The sequence below is a fragment of the Lithobates pipiens genome, unplaced genomic scaffold (genome assembly GCF_037356315.1).
Source record: "Lithobates pipiens isolate NorthernLeopardFrog02 unplaced genomic scaffold, aLitPip1_a1.2 Scaffold_18, whole genome shotgun sequence".
NCBI lineage: Eukaryota > Metazoa > Chordata > Amphibia > Anura > Ranidae > Lithobates > Lithobates pipiens.
Window position 1 is genome coordinate 572,572,408 of NW_027507758.1, and position 22,676 is coordinate 572,595,083.

The window sequence follows — 22,676 nt, forward strand, 5'->3', positions numbered from 1 at the left end:
CTGAAAACATTGCCCGTTGAGGGTACGTGAGGACTGAGGTTGAGGATCCAAAAAGTTGAATATTTGTGGATTATCTCCATTTTTATAAATAAGCCCCTTATGCTGTGTTGTGTTCGGTCGTGATACTGTATACGGTAATTCTTTTCTGCCCACAGCAACATGTATACTTCTCCTTTTCAGCTTAAGAGGGTGGTCGGGCGGGAGGTAAAACCATGATTACAACTGGACAAAGACCCAAATTCATCCGGTCTGTCAGGAACTGGTCGCAGTTCGATCAGCTTAGCTTAAGCTGCCTATTTTGACCATCCCCTGACCACAACTGTAAACTAGGCCTTAAAGTGTTACTAAGCCCACAACAGTAAAATCAGTCTGCATATGCAGTAAAGCATGCTGGTTATACTTATTTTTTTCAGCGGGGGAACGTAGTTCCAGCACTTCCAGCACTGAATGCATGTAATGGCAAGGGGTGCCGTGTTGTGCTGGAGGCTCTATTAATGTTGGCTGCTGGGGGGTCAGTTGCTGCTTGGAAGGATCTACAGCAAGCTTTAACCAGACACTGCTAGAAGTCACAAGACCACTATATACTGCTGATGAGAAAAGGTATTTAGCAGTTTATATTTACTAAAACTATTGCATTTTCCATGTTCTGTGTACTGTGGAAGACCGGATATAGTGAATGCAGAGTCCTGGGTTTAGTAACACTTTAATGCAAATGCATAGCAGTTGTACCAATAACAGTTTTAACTCTTCTCTAAAATAAAAAGATTTTGGCTCTTGATGCACTAATGAAGGCATGATGACGGGCATCACAGTTGTAGTCTGTGCTTGCTGTTACCGTATTTTCCGGCGTATAAGACAAATTTTTACAGTAAAAAAAATGGGCAAAAAGCAGGGGTCGTCTTATACGCCGGGTATAAAGCTGGGGTTATCATATGCCAGCCGCCCGCTGGATGTTATGCCCTCCGGATACTTGCCGAGCGTGTGGTGATTGTATACATACAGTATACACTGCTGAGCCAATCCTGGCGAGCCATATATTCTATTAATGAATACAGTGCCTGCTCGGATTGGAGTAACAACATCTGCCAATCCGAGCAGGCTACATCCAGTAGCCTGCTCGGATTGGCTGTGAGAGTCAGAGGCACAGGCCGATGATGTTACAGCCTCTGCCAATCCGAGCAGGCATTGTATTCAATAATAGAATGCATAGCTCGCTGTGATTGGCTCAGGGCGGTATACTATATGTATACTGTGAGATCGCATGTTACCCGGTGCCAACTTAGTTTCTGAACATACGGTATTACCGCACAAGAGGGTCATCTTATACAGTGAGTACAGCACAAAACCAAAATTTTTAATCGAAAAGTAGGGGCTTGTCTTATATGCCCAGCCACCTTATACGCCAGCAAATACGGTAAATATGGAGCAAGGGTCTTATCATATTATACAGTATTTCTACCAATATTCTCTTTGCCACAGGTAATATACCCTGTTTCCCCTAAAACAAGACCTAGTGTGATTGTCGGTGATAGCTGCAATAAAAGCCCTACCCCCCAAATAAGCCCTAGTTAAAGTCCTTGTAGGTCTTCTTTTCAGGGTAGGGCTTATTTTTGAGGAAACAGGGTAGGGCATATTTGGGTGGTAGGGCTTATATTGCAGCCAACACCGACAATCAGGCTAGGTCTTATTTTAAGGGAAACAGGGTAGCACATGGAATGTGGAACATTACTATTATTAAAGTATACTACTTTCATATATTAAAAATAGAGCCATACACATCAGTAATAGAGGTGGAGACTTACGGTTGGTGGATGAGTTTTGTAAAAGTTATTATGGCTAGGTCCTCTCACTTCATATTGTTCCTCTCTCTTCCAAATCTTCTTGCTAGAACCCAGACCCATCCTTAAAGAACACAGCATAACATTATAAAGCATCTCTACAATCTCATTTAAATCTCATTATAAGCAATGTCAGAAATAATTTTACATGTAGCAAAAACCCCAGACTGAGTTATCCCGGGTTCCATTCCATGTGAGGTACTGGGTAGCCAGGCGCACAGCAGATCATAGTCTTTCAACTCAGAAACCAGACAGTGCATGTCTTTTTGTAGTTTATTTATTGGTTTAACTTGGGTAGGGTGCAGTCAGCCTTGGGATACTCCAAACTAGCAGAAATAAATAATATTGGACACCTCTAACTGTACTGTCTCTTCAGGGCGCAACCACCCTCTTGAATTCAGTGTTTAGTGAACTACAACTCAGGGGACCCTATTGCGAAGGTAAAGCCTCAGTCAGTAAACTGGAGTAAGCTCTTCCAAAAGGTAGCAAGGACCTTCTCTGGGATCTTTTAGGCTAGTACTCATGGTGCTCTGTGTACGTCAATGCTTTCTTAGTACCAGCCAACTTCTGTACTGGATGCCTCCAGGCTAGATGCTCTGCGGACTTCCTCCACTGCTCTTCAGGAATACTGGACATGGGTCCCCTAGCCAGTGCTGGAACACGCTCATCCAGTGCCCAGGAAAAAGATGCCAAACTGCCCTCCCATCTATAATGTGCAAGCTTCGGGGGTCCTTTGCCCAGCAGTGACTTGCTTGTCAAAATCACTGCTGATGTCACTACTCCTGTCAGCCTTGTAACAAAAGAAAGGTGCCCCCATCCCTACAGTAAACCATTACAGCCAGGGCAGCTGCCCCTCTCACCCACCCCTTCTCCCAGCCCTGCCCCTAGCTCTAGCTAGAGCTAGGACACATTCAGTATAGGTTTCTTCTAAGCTGCAGCTATTAGCCCAGGGGGCCTCAGCTGTCAAGCTGGGTCTTCTCCCATAGGAACAAGCACCCTGCTGTTCCAGGCCCCGGCCTATTTATACATACCTTATCCCCCTATTGGCCATTCTTTCTGCAAGGGATTGGCTGAGGCAGCATGAATATGCCAGTGAGGATCTGCCTTCTCCACCCACTAAATTTTGGAACCTACCAGAATCCAGGGGAAAGCAGCAGAGCCTGCAACCAGCAGAAACCAGATAAGCCAAAAACAGTTAAACACTGCTCCTCTGCTACAAGGGGAGCCAAAAATGTAATTTGCCTAAACTGTTTGCAACCTAGCTAGGAGGTTGCCATATACAAAACACCCGTTAACTCGTTTATATGTTCCTCTGAAAGTCATTAACCTCCCTGGTAGTTTTCCCGAGTGTTGCTCGGGGTTAAATTTCAGTACCATTAGCGGTAACCCCGAGCCACACTCGGGATTGCATTGCAGGACCCTGGTGCAGTATCCTTACCTTGTCCCCAGGGTCCTGCGATACCCCCCCCCCCCCCCCGCTGTGCCCATGGGCTCTGTCCTCCAATGCCTCTGTGTGCCGTGTGCCTGTCTTTGTTCTCTGCGAGTGCCGCAACGCACAGGGCGGGGCCCGGTGGAAAATTCAAAAAATTGAAAATTCATAAAACATACAGTACACTGTAATCTTACATTACTGTATGAAATTATTTCACATCCCTTTTGTCCCCAATGCTTTGTCCAATGCCCTGCATGCACTTTTATATTATATATAATGTTCTGCCTGGAAACTGGAGATTGTCCATAGCAACCAAAAATTGTCCCTTTACGTCAAAAGTGGTTTTAGACCAGCTAGAAAACAGCGATAGTAAATTAGAACACTTGCAGAATTGAGCGATAGTGAATTGTGGGGAAATTAATTTTATTATTATTATATTATTATTTTTTATAATTGTTTATAGTTATTTATTATATCATATTTTAGGATTTTGTGTTTCAAACTTTATCATACCCGGGATGTCTGCTAGACTCATGTTTGGACAGATTTAAGTGTGTTATTACTAGTGATGGACGAACTTCCGACGGGACGTTTCGCGAACGCGAAACGCGAACGGACACAAACGTTCGCGAAAACGACCGTTCGCCGCGGGCTCCATTGACTTCAATGGGAGGCGAATTTCGCAAACCTTTAGGTCGAATTTGCGGCCACGGGGTAATTATTAGGGGGTAGCACGTAGTCCCACCACCTGGACAATAGCATAATACATGTATGAGGTGAATTTGGGATCGATAACTACAAGCATTTTTTTTTTATTTGGGAAATTGTTCTGACAATTCAGGACTATGGAGCTAATGAAGGCAATGGAGGAGAGGGAAGGTCAGGGACCAGGGTAGGCAAACAAGAGGGTGCAGGAGATACAGAGCACTGACAGCAGCACCGTAATACAGAGCACTGACATCAGCACCGTGACATACAGCGCTGACAGCAGCTCCGTGACATACAGCGCTGACAGCAGCTCCGTGACATACAGCGCTGACAGCAGCTCCGTGACATACAGCGCTGACAGCAGCTCCGTGACATACAGCGCTGACAGCAGCTCCGTGACATACAGCGCTGACAGCAGCACCGTGACATACAGCGCTGACAGCAGCTCCGTGACATACAGCGCTGACAGCAGCTCCGTGACATACAGCGCTGACAGCAGCTCCGTGACATACAGCACTGACAGCAGCTCCGTGACATACAGCGCTGACAGCAGCTCCGTGACATACAGCGCTGACAGCAGCACCGTGACATACAGCGCTGACAGCAGCTCCGTGACATACAGCGCTGACAGCAGCTCCGTGACATACAGCACTGACAGCAGCTCCGTGACATACAGCGCTGACAGCAGCTCCGTGACATACAGCGCTGACAGCAGCACCGTGACATACAGCGCTGACAGCAGCTCCGTGACATACAGCGCTGACAGCAGCTCCGTGACATACAGCGCTGACAGCAGCTCCGTGACATACAGCGCTGACAGCAGCTCCGTGACATACAGCGCTGACAGCAGCTCCGTGACATACAGCGCTGACAGCAGCTCCGTGACATACAGCGCTGACAGCAGCTCCGTGACATACAGCGCTGACAGCAGCACCGTGACATACAGCGCTGACAGCAGCTCCGTGACATACAGCGCTGACAGCAGCTCCGTGACATACAGCGCTGACAGCAGCACCGTGACATACAGCGCTGACAGCAGCTCCGTGACATACAGCGCTGACAGCAGCTCCGTGACATACAGCGCTGACAGCAGCTCCGTGACATACAGCGCTGACAGCAGCTCCGTGACATACAGCGCTGACAGCAGCTCCGTGACATACAGCGCTGACAGCAGCTCCGTGACATACAGCGCTGACAGCAGCTCCGTGACATACAGCGCTGACAGCAGCTCCGTGACATACAGCGCTGACAGCAGCTCCGTGACATACAGCGCTGACAGCAGCTCCGTGACATACAGCGCTGACAGCAGCTCCGTGACATACAGCGCTGACAGCAGCTCCGTGACATACAGCGCTGACAGCAGCTCCGTGACATACAGCGCTGACAGCAGCTCCGTGACATACAGCGCTGACAGCAGCACCGTAAGCAGCCCCAGGAGGAAGTCAGCACAGCACAGGGATGGTGTGATCCCCTCATAATAAGAACCCCCAGGAGGAAGTCAGCACAGCACAGGGATGGTGGGAGCCCCTCATAATAAGAACACCCAGGAGGAAGTCAGCACAGCACAGGGATGGTGGGAACCCCTCATAATAAGCAGCCCCAGTAGAAATATGACACCGCTCAACCTCTTCAAAGAGGAGGGTAGGGGCATATAGTACGGTGTGCTTTTTTGGGTCAGGGAAGTGAGCCAAATGAATTAAGAAGGTCTGTGTGCTTGATTCCAAAAATTGTTTATAGACATATACATGGTCTACTGATCACATGTGTTGAATTCCTCCGAGATCCATGCCTCATTCATTTTTAGAAATGTGAGGTAGTTAACACTGTGGTGAGCTAGGCGAGTACGCTTATCGGTCACAATCCCCCCTGCTGCGCTGAACGTCCTTTCGGACAGGACACTGGATGAGGGGCAAGCCAACAGTTCGATTGCAAATTGGGCAAGCTCTGGCCAGAGGTCAAGCCTGCCCACCCAGTAGTCTAGGGGTTCATCACTCCTCAGAGCGTCCACATCGGCCGTTAACCCAATGTAGTCGGACACCTGACGGTCTAGGCGTTCCCTGATGCTGGATCCGGATGACACCTGTCGATGGGTCGGCTGAAAGAATGACCTCATATCCGAAGTCACCAACACATCTTCAAACCGGCCTCTTCTTGCAGGCGCTGTTGGATTGGTACCCGCAAATCCTTCTCTGGGAGTGGGAATTGCTCCTCTGCCAGCGCACGCAAAAGCAGAATGCAGCATTTCTCGAAGCAAGGCCTGGAAGTGCTGCATTCTGACAGCCCTCTGCGACGGCGGTAACATTTCCGCCATTTTGTGTTTGTACCGGGGGTCTAAGTACGTTGCCACCCAGTACTGGTCCTTGACCCTCATGCTTTTTATACGGGGGTCCCTATTAAAACACTGGAGCATGAAGGCCCCCATTTGCACTAAAGTGGAAGCGGTGTGGTGGCCTGGCTCCTGCTCATCATCCAGGATAATGTCGTCCTCTTCATTCTCCTCTCCCCATCCTCGCACAACAGGGATCCCAGAAAGGTTTAAAGCATGCTCTTCTTGCTCCTGCTCATCCGCCCCGGCACCATCCTCCTCTGACTCCTCATCAGACTCCTGTTGTTGACTTGTCTCAGATAGAGTAGCCCCCCCTGGGAATTCATCCAGCATTGCGACTTCCTCATCTTCCCGCTCCTGCTCCTCCACAGCCTGATCAATGACACGACGCAATGCACGCTCCAGAAAGAAGGCATAAGGTACCATGTCACTGATGGCGCCATGGCTGCGACTGACCAGTTTGGTGATCTCCTCAAATGGCCGCAGAAGTCTGCATGTGTCGCGCATGAGCAGCCACTGGCGCGGTGAAAAAAAACCCAGCTCCCCAGAACCGTTTCTTTCGCAGAGTTCATACAGGTAGACGTTAACTGCACGTTTCTGCTGGAGCAGCCTATCAAGCATATAGAAGGTTGAGTTCCATCGCGTCGGGCAATCGCAAATAAGACGTCTGACCGGCAGATGGTGTCGCCGCTGAATGTCAGCAAGGCGAGCCATGGCCGTGTAAGATCTTCTGAAATGGGCCGAGATTTTCCTTGCCTGCCGCAAGATGTCCTGGACCCCAGGGTATTTGACAAGGAATCGCTGCACGACCAAGTTTAAGACGTGTGCCATGCACGGCACGTGCGTGATTTTGCCCTGTTTCAATGCGCTAAGCAGATTGGCACCGTTGTCACACACCACTTTACCAACTGTCAAATTGAGCGGTGTTAGCCACTCATCTGCCTGTGAACGCAAAGCTGAAAGGAGTGCCGGGCCAGTGTGGCTCTTTGCTTCCAGGCACAACAGACGCAGCACGGCATGGCAACGTCTCACCTGGCATGTGGAATAGGTTCTGGGGAGCTTGGGCGGTGCAGTGGAAGAGACGCTAGCAGCGGAAAAGGAGGAGGCAGCTGAGGAGGAGAGGGAGGAGGATGGAGTAGGAGGAGGAGAAGAAGAGTCAGGCCTGCATGCAATCCGTGGCGGTAAAACCAAATCTACACGGGTGCCACGGGTTACATGCTTGACGGCCGTCAGAAGGTTCACCCAGTGGGCAGTAAAACTGATATACCTTCCCTGCCCGTGTTTGCTAGACCACGTGTCTGTGGTCAGATGTATCTTGGCACCGACACTGTGTGCCAGAGATACATTCACTTGCCGCTGAACATGGCCATATAGCTCTGGGATGCCCTTCTCTGAGAAATACTTCCTTCCTGGGACCTTCCATTGTGGTGTTCCAATGGCCACAAATTTGCGAAAGGCCTCCGAGTCCACCAGTTTATATGGCAGTAGTTGGCGGGCTATGAGTTCTGACAAGCCAGCCGCCAACCGTTGGGCAAGAGGGTTATCCGGCGTCATCATTTTTTTACGCTCAAACATTAGGCCCACGGAAGCCTGCCTTTTTGCAGAAAAATGTGAGCTTGGCGTGATGGAAGGTGGAGTGGAGGACAATTGTGAGGAGAGAGGAGAAGGAGAAGTAGAAGACGAGGCTGGACGGTGAGAGCCTGCAGTGTGGCTTTGTGTGTTCCGTTGCTCCCACTGGGCTCGGTGATGGCTGCTCATGTGCCTTCTTAAGGCGGTCGTCCCTAGGTGAGTATTGGGCTTACCGCGACTAACGCGTTGACTGCAAAGATTGCAGATGGCAACGCTATTGTCAGCAGCGGACACGTTAAAAAAAGCCCACACTGCGGAGCCATGTGCCGGTGTCCTGGGAGCGCCAGATGTGACCGTACATGGTCGATGACTCGCTCCTGATACATTTGCAGTCTGCTTTGTCCCTGCTGTGCAATGTAAGTCATTGCTGCTTCTCCTCCCTATCTGCTGGTCCATATCTCCCTCTGAACTCCCCTCCTCTTCCTCTCTTGTGGGCACCCACGTGACATCACTAGACACGTCATCATCAACGTCACCTTCCCCACCGCTATAAGTAGAGTAGGCAGCAACACCGGGGACCAACCTCCTCCTTGGGCTGATCTGGGTACTGGCGTCAGACTGCTGAGTAGCGCTTGTTGCTACCTCCTCTTCCTGATCCAATACCAAGAGTGGCTGCGCATCAGAAATGTCCTCTTGATATGGATCGGAAAATAATTCCAGTGACTCAAGCGGAAGGTATGTGGTGGTGGTGGTGGTGGTCGTGTTGTTGGTGGTAGTGTCTTTGGGGGTGCACATAGCAGAGAGTGAAGAAGAGGGTGCAGATCGAGAGGATGAGGAGGGTGCAGAAGAGTAAGGCTGAGCGAGCCACTCAACCAAGTCTGGTGCATCCTTTAAAGTAATTGAACGCACCTTCTGCAACTTCCCACTTTGGCTCAAGCCTGTTGCTCCTGCCCTACCCCTACCACCCCTGCGGAAGGGCCTGCCTCTTCCTCTGCATGTCATTTTTTAAATGACCCTGTGACAAAACTCTTAGTCCCTATACCGCTGAAGGACTGCTGCAGTATAGGTGAGCGGTCAGCAGTGGTGCACGTCAACCCTATCTATTGTGGACCTATAGCGGTCCTTACAGAACAGCAGACTGTACCGCACTCAAGCCTATGTACCGTAGCACCCTATACCAAGTTACCAGTCCTTATAAGAACTTTTGTGGACCAAGCAGGTTGTGTATTAGTGTTTAGCAGACTGTACGTCAGTCCCTATACCGCTGAAGGACTGCTGCAGTATAGGGCAGCGGTCAGCAGTGGTGCACGTCAACCCTATCTATTGTGGACCGATAGCGGTCCTTACAGAACAGCAGACTGTACCGCACTCAAGCCTATGTACCGTAGCACCCTATACCAAGTTACCAGTCCTTATAAGAACTTTTGTGGACCAAGCAGGTTGTGTATTAGTGTTTAGCAGACTGTACGTCAGTCCCTATACCGCTGAAGGACTGCTGCAGTATAGGGCAGCGGTCAGCAGTGGTGCACGTCAACCCTATCTATTGTGGACCGATAGCGGTCCTTACAGAACAGCAGACTGTACCGCACTCAAGCCTATGTACCGTAGCACCCTATACCAAGTTACCAGTCCTTATAAGAACTTTTGTGGAACAAGCAGGTTGTGTGTTAGTGATTAGCAGACTGTACGTCAGTCCCTATACCAATGAAGGACTGCTGCAGTATAGGGCAGCGGTCAGCAGTAGTGCACGGCAACCCTATGTATTGTGGACCGATAGCGGTCCTTACAGAACAGCAGACTGTACCGCACTCAAGCCTATGTACCGTAGCACCCTATACCAAGTTACCAGTCCTTATAAGAACTTTTGTGGACCAAGCAGGTTGTGTATTAGTGTTTAGCAGACTGTACGTCAGTCCCTATACCGCTGAAGGACTGCTGCAGTATAGGGCAGCGGTCAGCAGTGGTGCACGTCAACCCTATGTATTGTGGACCGATAGCGGTCCTTACAGAACAGCAGACTGTAACGCACTCAGGCCTATGTACCGTAGCACCCTATACCAAGTTACCAGTCCTTATAAGAACTTTTGTGGACCAAGCAGGTTGTGTGTTAGTGATTAGCAGACTGTACGTCAGTCCCTATACCAATGAAGGACTGCTGCAGTATAGGGCAGCGGTCAGCAGTAGTGCACGGCAACCCTATGTATTGTGGACCGATAGCGGTCCTTACAGAACAGCAGACTGTAACGCACTCAGGCCTATGTACCGTAGCACCCTATACCAAGTTACCAGTCCTTATAAAAACTTTTGTGGACCAAGCAGGTTGTGTGTTAGTGTTTAGCAGACTGTGCGTCAGTCCCTATACCGCTGAAGGACTGCTGCAGTATAGGTGAGCGGTCAGCAGTGGTGCACGTCAACCCTATCTATTGTGGACCTATAGCGGTCCTTACAGAACAGCAGACTGTACCGCACTCAAGCCTATGTACCGTAGCACCCTATACCAAGTTACCAGTCCTTATAAGAACTTTTGTGGACCAAGCAGGTTGTGTATTAGTGTTTAGCAGACTGTACGTCAGTCCCTATACCGCTGAAGGACTGCTGCAGTATAGGGCAGCGGTCAGCAGTAGTGCACGGCAACCCTATGTATTGTGGACCGATAGCGGTCCTTACAGAACAGCAGACTGTAACGCACTCAGGCCTATGTACCGTAGCACCCTATACCAAGTTACCAGTCCTTATAAGAACTTTTGTGGACCAAGCAGGTTGTGTGTTAGTGATTAGCAGACTGTACGTCAGTCCCTATACCAATGAAGGACTGCTGCAGTATAGGGCAGCGGTCAGCAGTAGTGCACGGCAACCCTATGTATTGTGGACCGATAGCGGTCCTTACAGAACAGCAGACTGTACCGCACCCAAGCCTATGTACCGTAGCACCCTAGACAGACCAAGTTACCAGTCCTGATAAAGAGCTTTGTGGAACAAGTGAGTTGTGAATGATTAGCAGACTGCAGCAGAAGGGCAGCAGTCAAGTATAATATTCTTTCTATATTTGGAAGAAAGAATATTATACGTGTACAAGCCTATTACCGTACCACTGATACCAGTCCTGAAAAGAACCTTTGTGGAACTAATAGTAACAGCAAGTCTTTAAAATTATCCTCACTGCCTGACACACTGCTTCCTGCCTGTCCCTATACAAATTGGCAAAAAAGAGTAGGCTGGAACGATTAGCTGGAACAGCTCTTTTGTGGACCTGATAGTAACAGCTAATGATGATGATGATGATGATGATGAAGAAAGACTAATCTGGCTGAGCTGTCCCTAAAATAGCAGCATACAGCGCTCTGTCCCTTTATCTAAACTGACAAAAGAAACTCAGGCTGCTGACCTAACACCTATACCAGTCCTGAAAAGAACTTTTGTGTACCAAATAGCTAGCGTTTTCTCTGTCCCTACTCCACACAGGATCCTTTCCCTACAGTGACAGAAGAAAGAATGTAAAATGGCCACCGGATCGGGTGTATTTATAGGTTAGGGGGAATGTCCAAGTGTCCATGAGCTGTCATGTCTCAATTGGTTGTCCTGTAACACATGATAAACGTGTCACGAAAGGTTAAAGTTCTTGTATACATTAAACACGTAAGTCCGCCGGGGCGAACGACGGAAAAAGGCGTTCGAACCCGCGGACGGCGAAAGTCGGAAATTCGCCGCGAAACGACCGCCGGGCGAACCGTTCGGCCATCACTAGTTATTACTAAGAATTACAGGCCTACAATATAAAACGCTAAATTTCTATGCAAAACAATTGTACCGCTTTGAGACGCAAAAATCTGACATAATCATACGCTGGGGAGGCTACAGTCTATCTACACCCAAGGCCTAAATCTATTAGTTTACCTAACACATCAGCACATATAACTGGGATGCGGTTTTATGAATCAATCTTCAGCTTCGGAGCAAGAGCCCAAGTTTGGTGACAGCAGGAAGCCTGTGAAAATCTTTCTATATCCTAATATACACTCTATGGTCACTTTATTAGGTACTCTCTTGTAATATTAGGTGGGATTGCCTTTTCTCTTAAAGGAGAATTATAGCCAAAGCTATTTTGGCTCTAACTCTCCTGTAGGTCACAGGAGTGCAGTCTGCTATCGGCTAATGTCACTCAGCCTGTCTAAGCTCAGGAACGATCCCGACCATATGGAGTCATGCAATGTGGACCAGCTGCAATCGTGTAACCAACTTGTGAAGTCTGACAAGTCTAGCAATAGCTTAGCAAGTCATTTTCAAGCCTGCAGCACAATTGCTTGCTATCTGGGGCATTTGTGAGGTAAGGCACTGATTTGGACAAGAAGGCCTGGCTCGCAGTTTTCGCGCTAATTCATCCCAAATGTCCAGGCCAGTCAAATTCCTTCACCCCAAAATCTCTCATCCATGTCTTTGTGGACCTTGCTTTGTGCACTGGTGCGCAGTATTGTTGGAACAGGAAGGGGCCATCCCCAAACTGTTCCCACAAAGTTGGAAGCATGGAATTGTCCAAAATGTCTTTCTGATGCATTAAGGGTTTCCATCACTGGAACTAAGGGGACAAACTCAACCCCTGAAAAACAACCCCACACCATAATCCCCCCTCCACCAAATGATTTGGACCAGTGCACAAAGCAAGGTCCATAAAGACATGGATGAGTGAGTTTGGGGTGGAGGAACTTAACTGGCTTGCACAGAGTCCTGACCTGAACCTGATGGAAAACCTTTAGGATGAATTAGAGCAGAGACTGAAAGCCAAGTCTTCTTGTCCACATCAATGCCTAACCTCACAAATGCGCTTCTGGAAGAATGATCAAACATTCCCATAGACACACTCCTAAACCTTCCTTCTTTTACAGTAACATTCATATTGAGCAGCAAATATTTGGTGGTCCTGGCATGTTCCTGGAGCATTCTAGCCAAGCTAAGCAGGGTGGCTAATCTGTGCTTGAGCTTGCATCCTATAACTTGTAATCAGAGCTACAGGATTCTGTGCAAGTGCACAACATACATTTAGTCCTGTAGTCAGCCTGGTTGACATACTCCCCTGCCTAGTACCACCTGGATTGATTGACAGCAGCGCCTAAAAGGAGCCCCTCTGTCAGCCCCATAGCTGCATATCGCTATTGAGCAGCAGAGCATTAGCATGCCACTGCCATCAGTATGTAGTTCTCGGTATGCACAGGCTACTCTCAGTATGAAGCCACACTCCTGCTAGGCAGTTTGTAGTTTTGCTTAATGCTCAATCACAGCTTTTTTTTTTCGTCAGGCCCCATAATTAGTTAAAGGGGTTGTAAAGTAAATTATTTTTTTTTTTTTTAAATAACAAACATGTTATACTTACCTCCACTGTGCAGCTTGTTTTGCACAGAGTGGCCCCGAACCTGCTCTTCTAGGGTCCCTCGGCGGCTGTCTCTGCTTCTTCCCACAGGTACTTCTCACGTTCATGCGATCACCCTCGCTTGGTGAGAAGCACCTGCGGGCGCGCTCCCGTGATACAGCCGGCGGCTATAGCCGCTCGCTATATCACACGGCCCCGCCCCCCCCGTCGCTCCGCATCAGTGGATGTGATGACAGCAGTGCGAGCCAATGGCTGCGCTGCTTTCCATCCATCCACTCCAGCCAATCAGTGGCCAGGCTGAGCGGTGAAGAGGACGTTGGGGGGAGCGCGGGATTTTTGAGGGGTTGGGTAAGTAAAACGGGGGGCGCAGGCAGTGTCAGATGTTTTTTCACCTTAATGCATAGAATGCATTAAGGTGAAAAAACATTTACCTTTACAACCCTTTTAATTTCTAGTTGACACTTTTCCAGTTTGTAGAAAATTTGCATGAAAAGTCTCTAGCAAGAGCAAAGTTGCAGTGGTGAGTTTACAGCAAGAGCGCTGCAAGGCTACAGCATGAAAATTCAGTCACAGTGACCCCTGTGGTGGGATGACTATTGCACAGCATTACTGAGCCAGAACTTACAGCAGATTTGCAGAATTTTTGCAAAGAAAGTTGACCTGTATTCATGCTATGAGAACTTGCTGCAATTGTGCAACAAACTTGTGAAGTCTGGCATGTCTAGTAATAGCTTAGCAAGTCATTTTTAAACTTGCAGCACAATTGCTTGCTATCTGGGTTGGAGCTGTAAAAGATTACTTTGTTGTCAACACACTGGAGGACCAGACCGCTCCTGTCACATACAGTGCAGTGTCCTGGATCTTCTGAGGTCCAACACCCCCTGTACAGTGCTCCAATCAGCAACACTTAACAGTGTTTTTGATTGGAGCATTGTGCATGGGGAATGTCAGACCACTGAGCTGTGTGATATCGGCTTTTCATCTCTGTAGTGTGCGGCCAACACAGAGAGTTTTTACTTCTCTAAAGTACACACACACACACACACACACACACACAGAGAAAAATAAAAAAAATGAAAATAAGTCAAGGGCCTTAATGCAGATTTCTTGCATTTTTGAAAATGTCCTTAACCACTTGCCGACTGCCGCACGGCAATTTACATTGGCAGAATGGCACAGGCAGGCAAAAGGGCATACCTGTACGTCACTTTGAATTTGACGCCTATTGGGTGTGAGCATGCCCACGGGTACTGTGAACTTGATGTTCCCCGGTGGCCCTGCGATTGCGGCGAGGAGAGGCAGAACGGGGAGATGCCTATATGAACAAGACATTTCCCTGCTCTGCCTAGCAACATGACAGGGATCTACTGCGACCTGTCATTGGGAGCAGTGATCTCTGTCATGTTGTAGTGAGCCTATCCCCCTACAGTTAGAACACATCCAGTAAAAACACTTGATGTCCCCCTAGTGTTTAACCCCTTCCCTGCCAGTGTCATTTATACAGTTATCAGTGGCTATTTGTAGCTCTGATTGCTGTATAAATGTCAATGGTCCCAAAATAGTGTCAAAATTGTCCGCTGTGTTCACCATAATGTCGCAGTCCCGATAAAAATTGCAGACTACCACCATTACTAGTAAAAAAAAAAAAAAAAAGAATAATAAAAATGCCATAAATCTATCCCCTATTTTGTAGACACTATAACTTTTCCGCAAACCAATCAGTATACACTTACTGCGATTTTTTTTTTACCAAAAATATGTAGAAAAATACATATCGGCCTAAACTATGGAAGAAATTCATTTTTTAAATATATTTTTTGGGGATATTTATTATAGCAAAACATAAAAAATATTGCTTTTTTTTTCAAAATTGTCGCTCTTTTTTTGTTTATAGCGCAAAAAATAAAAACCACAGAGGTGATCAAATACTACCAAAAGAAAGCTCTATTTGTGGGGAAAAAAGGATTTTGTTTGGGTACAATGTCGCACGACCACGCAATTGTCAGTTAGAGAGGCGCAGTGCCGAATCGCAAAAAAATGCTCTGTTCAGGAAGGGGGTAAATCCTTCCAGGACTGAATTGGTAAAATGTTAAGCCAATCATAACTAAATAGAAAAGTAATACAATTCATATAATTACACAGGGATGTTTATGTACTTCACATGTACCCATAATTCATGTCAATCCATAGCATTTGTACCTTAAGTTTACATTTGCTTTTACCATGTTACAAAATAAACTTTCCATACTTTGAAGTCTGCTGCACATGAAACAAGTCTCACTGGATGGGCCTAGCGTTTAGCACTTCAAGCCCTTTTTGAACAAAGTTGTATTGTAAAAGAGGGCAGTGAGGTAATATAGCTTGGGAATAGTTTTTATTTACTATCTTCTGCTATTTTAGCTTTATGGATTGATAAACCCCTGATGCCCAACCTGCAGACCAAGGGCCACATGCAGCCCTATGGTACTTGTTGCATGGCCCTCAAACTCCAACATTCAATAATGTGAAGGGGAGCATTGATTTGTAAAAGAACTGTAATTATATGCATTATATAATCAAAATATTATGTGGCAATGTTAACGGTCAACATTGAAGCCCCCTATAGCTTGAACACCACTATGGTAAAGTATTAATTGCACTCTGCTATATGGTTCAGAATTTCTTGGCACCCATGGTGCTCATTCTTACTAGTCTACAGTAGGGTTGTTAAGGCTTTGGTTTCTGATCTGGCTCCATGGCTTGGGAAAAGGAGCATTAGCTATTTAAGAAAAACTACAGAGCTTGAGCTGATACTAAAGCCGATGACGGAGATATAAGAATGCAGCTAAGATCTGGACTCTAGTGCTGAATTAAGCTGGCCAGACACTAGTAGATTTTCAGAATTAACACTCGTACAAAAATGTGGGGTACATCGATGACTTAATGAATGTTATTCGAAAGTACTTCAAAATTTAGTTTGCTCCTAACATTCAATTTTGGATTGGATGTAACTAACTAAATGAAGCCACATTCACTATTTACATTCACTGTGCAATCATTTTTACAAATGGTTCTTACCAATGCCCGAAGTACAATCATGCCAGTGTGCATCAGACAAGGGTGATTACAATAATGATCAGCTAAGAAAGCATATCTAACCATTACATTCTTAGTCTAAACAGGCTCAGCTATCAGGAAAGGTTTACAGATATTCCAGTGTTCCTTAAAGTGATTGTAAACCCTCACCTTGTAAAACAACCCATTCATTTTAAAATAGAAATGAAAGGCAAAACATTTGCATATAGATATAACGAAAACATTATAAATACCTTTTTTACCTTTTTTTTTAGAAGTGGTCATACATTCTCTGTTTTCAACTGCATAAGAGCTAGGGGAGTAGAAACTGCATCAAGCGGATCTTTCTAGTGAAAATCTAAGGCTGCATTCACACCTGAGTGTAGCGTTTTCAAGCGTTTTTTGCGGCGTTTTTTGCAGCGTTTTTTACCACGATTCGCAGCGTTTTTTACCACGTTTTTACCGCGATTTGCCACGATTTTGTGCAGGGCAAAAGGTCACCAATGTTAAAAGAAGAAAAACGCCCAAATCTGCTCAATTGGAGCGACAAAAAAGGGTCTGGAACTTGTTTGAGCTTCAGGCGTTCGGCTTGAGGCGACATATAGTGGAGATGTGAACCATCTCCATTGAGAATAATAGAATTTTTCCCCTCTAGCATTTTGTAGCTTCAGGCTTCAAGCTACAAAACGCTCAGGTGTGAATGGGGTCTAAAGGTTACAGGATAAGTTTGATCACTGGACACACAGCTAGAGAATTGACCATTGTTTGCTCTCCTGTTTAGCGTGGTCAGTTTTTAATAGAAAAGCAACTGACAGGAACACCAGGAATTTCACACAAATGAAGCAATACAAAGAGAACATTCTCATACAAGTACATGGTACAGCAGGAACACATAGAGAAAATTAAATGTTGGGTTTACATATTCTTTAATCCAACTGGCAACGGGCAGATCAGCGGTTTGTGGGCCACCATTCATTTTGGCAGTACCAGTAGTTTTGCAACTGAAACAAGTGTCTGTGTTGAGGGCTTTGAAAGTTGCCTGGGGCTAGCGCGGAAAATTTATGGAGCAGCTTGGAACCAAAGCTGGGGGTTTCTGAAGCTACCTAAAAACAAAGCTGAAGTTTTCTGAAGCTACCTAAAACCTAACCTGAAGATTTCTGGAGCTGCCTAGAGCCGAGGATTTCCAAAGCTGCCTAGAGCTGGAGCCGAGGATTTCTAAGGCTACCTGCAATTAGTGTCATCATTTTGGTGCCACCTAAATCCAGAGTTCCAAATTTTGAAGCTACCTGTAGCGAGCATTAAGGCTTTCTGGAGCTGCCTTAAACTAGAGAAATTGTTTTTTGGGCCAGTGCTTCGGGTTTCAGGCACTATATAAAGCCAGAGCTTCGAGTTTCTGGAGCTGTCTGGAACTAGATCGAAGGGTTTCTGGAGCTGCCTGGAGCCTAAGCTGGGGATTTGTTTGGGGCAAATCCAGGTATGTAGCATAGCTTCTAAAGACAGCGATGGCAAGCATATAGAATTGCCAATAATAAACTGTTGCTTTCTACAGAACACAATGAAATATTTGGATAGACACAATCCACTGCCAACTTTAAAAAAACAAAACATAAAATGTAGAATATTTAAAAATTGGCCATATGGTCACTCTCTGGTTTGAGCAATGGCCTTAGACTTTTATATTGTCTAATGTTTGTGTAGTTCCTCACTGTACTTTAAAAATAATGGTAGGTTACTCAAATAATGGTAGGTTAATCAAATCTGTCTACATTGTTTATCTGTATGACAGTGGTATGTTCTTCAAATTGTAAACTCCTTAACAAGCATAGCTTAAAGTGAAAGTCTCAATGTCCTCCATAAAACATTGCATAAAATATTATAAAAAAAATAAAAAATAAAATAAAATCATAAAAAAAGAGAACATGGTGACCCAGTAAATTTCAACATTTCCTGTTGTGCTCAGCAGCATAACTTAGATATATATATCTGATAGATACTTTCTGAAATGTTCAACCCCACTGAACTCTATACTGACGTGTAGCATCAAACATCTTAAAAATGTGATAAAAGGTTGAGTTATACTACAAATATAGTACAGAAAAGTAGAAAGGGGGTCCTACCTTGGTCCTCAGATGGAGTGCATATCTCTAGAAGTCTGAAAATCCATAGAAAAGCAGTAAAAAAAAACAGTTATTCCATGTTACACGTATTTAGTACTCATTACTAAATACCACCAAAGATATGTTTTGCTTTTTTGACCTGTCAGTTAGTAAAGGAGCCGACCTGTGGTTTCCTGCCCACTCATCTATGAGAAATGTCTTGCATAGCGTGCTGGCTTTGATAAACAAAACATCTGAAGTATCTGATGGCTGTCGCTCACTAGCTAAGTTCCCACTATCCATCAATTGCAGAACTTGCACCTTTTTCTAGTCTCATAACTACGTGTAGTATAGTATGGAGGAAACATCTGAAAGTCACAGACTGGGTCTCAATCCACCAGAGTGGAAACAAGACAGAAGATGATGTTGCTAAGAACAGGGAAATGTCTACAGGTTTCACATCTAAAAAATTTATTTTTAAACTTTCACAGTGATGTATTTTTTCCACAGCTTGCAGCCCACTTTTTTTGTTTTTAAAGGTGTATCCATTAAATTACAGATGCTGGACCTTTTTTATTTTAAATTGAATTTTAGTTTTAAATCAGTTAAATCTGTTCTAGGTACATCAAAACAAAACTCGTGCAAAATCTTACAGACGGTTTCACTTTCCTTAACCACTTTAGCCCCGGATGATTTGGCAGATCAATGACCGGAGGACTTTTTACAATTTGACACTGCGCTGTTTTAAATGGTAATTGCGCGGTCATGCAATGTTGTACCCAAACAAAATTTGCATCCTTTTTTTTAACCACTAATAGAGCTTTCTTTTGATGATATTTGATTGCCTTTGCGATTTTTTTATTTTTTGTGATATAAATGGAAAAAGACCAAAAATTTTGAAAAAAAAAAGATATTTTCTACTTTTTGTTATAAAAAAAATGTGATAAACTCAATTTTAGTCAAACATTTAGGCCAAAATGTATTCAGCCACATGTCTTTGGTAAAAAAAAATGTCAATAAGCGTATATTTATTGGTTTGCGCAAAAGTTATAGTGTCTACAAACAAGGGTGTATTTTCTGGAATTTACGGAATTTACGCAGCTTTTAGTTTATGACTGCCTATCTCATTGTTTGAGGTGCTAAAATGGCAGGGTAGTACAACCCCCCCCCCTCCCCAAATGACCCCATTTTTGACAGTAGACACCCCAAGGAAATTGCTGAGAGGCATGTTGAGCACATTGAATATTGGATTTTTTTGTCCCAAGTGATTGAATAATGACAAAAAAAAAGAAAATTTACAAAAAGTTGTCACTAAATGATATATTGCTCACGCATGCCATGGTTATATGTGGAATTGCACCCCAAAATACATTTAGCTGCTTCTCATGAGTATGGGGATATCACATGTGTGGGACTTTTTGGGAGCCTAGCCGCGTACGGGGCGCAGAAAACCAAGCATCGCCTTCAGGATTTCTAAGGGCGCAAATTTTTGATTTCACTCCTCACTACCTATTACAGTTTGTAGTGAGGAGTGAAATAAAAAATGTACACCCTTATGCCGCGTACACGCGATCAAATTGTCCAGCAGACTTAGTCTGGCAAAGAATCCGGCAAACAATCCGCCGATTTCTAATGCAATGATGTACAGCACGTACGACGGGACTAGAAAAAGGAAGTTCAATAGCCAGTAGCCAATAGCTTCCTTCTCGTACTTGCTTCTGAGCATGCGTCATTCTTAGTCCGCCGGACTAGCACACCGACGAGCGGATAGCGTGGGGTGTCTATTTTCCAAAATGGGGTCATTTGGGGGGGTTTTGAACTGTCCTGGCATTTTATGCACAACATTTAGAAGCCTTTGTCACACATCACCCACTCTTCTAACCACTTGAAGACAAAGCCCTTTCTGATACTTTTTGTTTACATGAAAATGTTTTATTTTTTTTTGCAAGAAAATGACTTTGAACCCCCAAACCTTATATATTTATTTAAAGCAAAGGCCCTACAGATTAAACTGGTGGGTGTTGAATTTTTTTTTCACACTACTTGTGCAGCGATTTTTTGCATTTTAGGAAAAAACACACTCTTTAAAATTTTAGTGCACTAAAACACACTATTTTACCCAAATGTTTGATGAAATAAAAAAAGATCATCTTAGGCGGAGTACATGGATACCAAACACGACATGCTTTAAAATTACACACAAACATGCAGTGGCGACAAACTACATACATTTTTTAAAGCCTTTAAAAGCCTTTACAGGTTACCACTTTAGATTTACAGAGAAGGTCTACTGCTAAAATTACTGCCCTCGATCTTACCTTCGCGTTGATACCTCACATGCATGGTTCAATTGCTGTTTACTCTTGAGGCTAGACAAACGCTTCTGCTCGTCTCTGATCAGCTCTATGGTCAGCTGGCTGAATTACCGGCTGCATTCTCAGGTTCCCTGTTGGGACAGGAGAGCCAGAGAAATACATGGAAGACGGTGGGGGAACATGCTTATAAAAGCATGCTAGAGGCTAATTAGCTGCTAGGATTGCTTTTACATGAAAGCCGACAGGTGGCTGAAAAGAATGATACCAAGATGATACCTAAACCTGCAGGCATCATTCTGGTATAACCACTCAAAGTCCAGCAACATACCAGTACGTTGCTGGTCCTTGTTGGCCATATATTGTAATCTTTTTTTTTCATGCAGCCTCTGATCTGAACGAAAAAAAGAGATTGATCGGTGGGTATGCCCACCATTAGAATACCTCCTTCATCCACCCACTTCTAATGGTGGGCATACATGCACCATTTATATATGCCAAAGCATGGGGGCATCCTCCCGCAAAAGGTAGGAGCAAATCACTTTACATTACATTACATTACATTACAGTATAACAGTAAGCCCTTGTACAAACGGTTGGACATTCCGATGGAAATTGTCCGATCGGACCGTGTTGTCGGATAATCCGACTGTGTGTGGGCTCCATCGGACTGTTTCTGTCTGAATATCCGACTGACAAAGTTTTAGAGCTGGGCTATAAAATTTTCCGACAACATGATCCGATCAGACTTCGTCCGATCGTTTGTAAAGAATTCCGATCAGACAAAGTGCCACGCATGCTCAGATCAAATTCCTAGACCAAAGCTATTGGCTACTAACCTGAACATAGTCCCGCCCTTAAGAACGAATGTCATCACGTTTCGAACGATCAAATTTTCTGACAACTTTGTCAGACCGTGTGTATGCAACACAAGTTTCGGACAAAATCCGACGGATTTTGTTGTCGGAATGTCCGACCGTGTGTACAAGGGCTAAGAATTACCATACCTGCAAAGCAAATAAAAAAAAATAAAAAAACATAGTAGAAAATAACAAATTTTTTAATGCAATCTGTGCCTAAAATATATATATGTGCCGAAGCATGGGGGCATCTTCCCGCAAAAGGTAGGAGCAAATCGCTCCTCCACCCCTGCTGCCCCCATGCTTTGGCATATATGCTCTTTTTTTTTTAACTGTGGTGGTGAAATCACCACCGACAGCGCTGGAGTAATTGCTTTATGTATCGTGGGAGCAAACGCTGTTGCTGTCAAGATAAATAAATCCGCTCTGCAGCTGAATGGCGTACCTGAAAACAAATAAATGGTTAACAATAAAATACAGTAAACAGTAAAGTATAAAAAAAATTGCTTACCTGAAAAGCAAACATGATAAAACATAATAACAATAAAACATTGTAGAATAGAATACAGTAAAAAAGAGCATAACAATAGAGAGAGAATAGAGAGAACAATAAAACGACAACTATTTTTGGTTTTTATATTTTATATATTTGTAGCGCCGACTTCTGACGAGCATGCGCTATTTGTTTTTGAAAATTAATATTCCTAAAACCACAGTTGGGTTTTGTCATAGTTATGCAATAGAGTTGGTCTGCTTACCTGTTTCCATGTGTTCATCTCTAGAGACCAGCCGACCCTCACCAGACTGCTTTTGTAATCCATCCTCTGGCATGGCTCCACCCTAGCTCCTATCAGGGAGCTCTATATTGTGCACTGCAGGCCAACCCGGCTGATCAACCTTTGTGTGTTAGCTTCCTGTTACCTGCCGTGTGCTCTTCTGTTGTTCCGTTACCGACTTTGGCGTGTCCTTGACTATCCCTGTTTGCCTGTGATCCTGACCTTTTGGTGTGTCTCTGACTATTCCTGTCTGCTTGTGGCCCCGACCTTGGCTTTTTCCCTCACTATTCTCCTGTTGCCTACTGTGGGTGTGAGCTGGGGGACCCTGGGGGTAGCGACCTGG

The 22,676-nt window shown here is 45.2% G+C and overlaps 1 protein-coding gene across 1 annotated transcript in view; it reads right to left on the reverse strand.

Annotated features, from left to right (window-relative positions):
* BLK (BLK proto-oncogene, Src family tyrosine kinase) overlaps nucleotides 1–18,808 on the reverse strand; it is a 115,571-nt gene extending 96,763 nt beyond the window's left edge. Inside the window, exons 1-2 of the mRNA XM_077489036.1 lie at nucleotides 18,407–18,808; nucleotides 1,803–1,902 (exon numbers count right to left, since the gene is read on the reverse strand). Coding sequence (XP_077345162.1) covers nucleotides 1,803–1,901 — 99 coding nt within the window. The 5' untranslated portion in view covers nucleotide 1,902; nucleotides 18,407–18,808. The remainder of the gene's footprint in view (nucleotides 1–1,802; nucleotides 1,903–18,406) is intronic.
* Nucleotides 18,809–22,676: the final 3,868 nt, after the last annotated feature.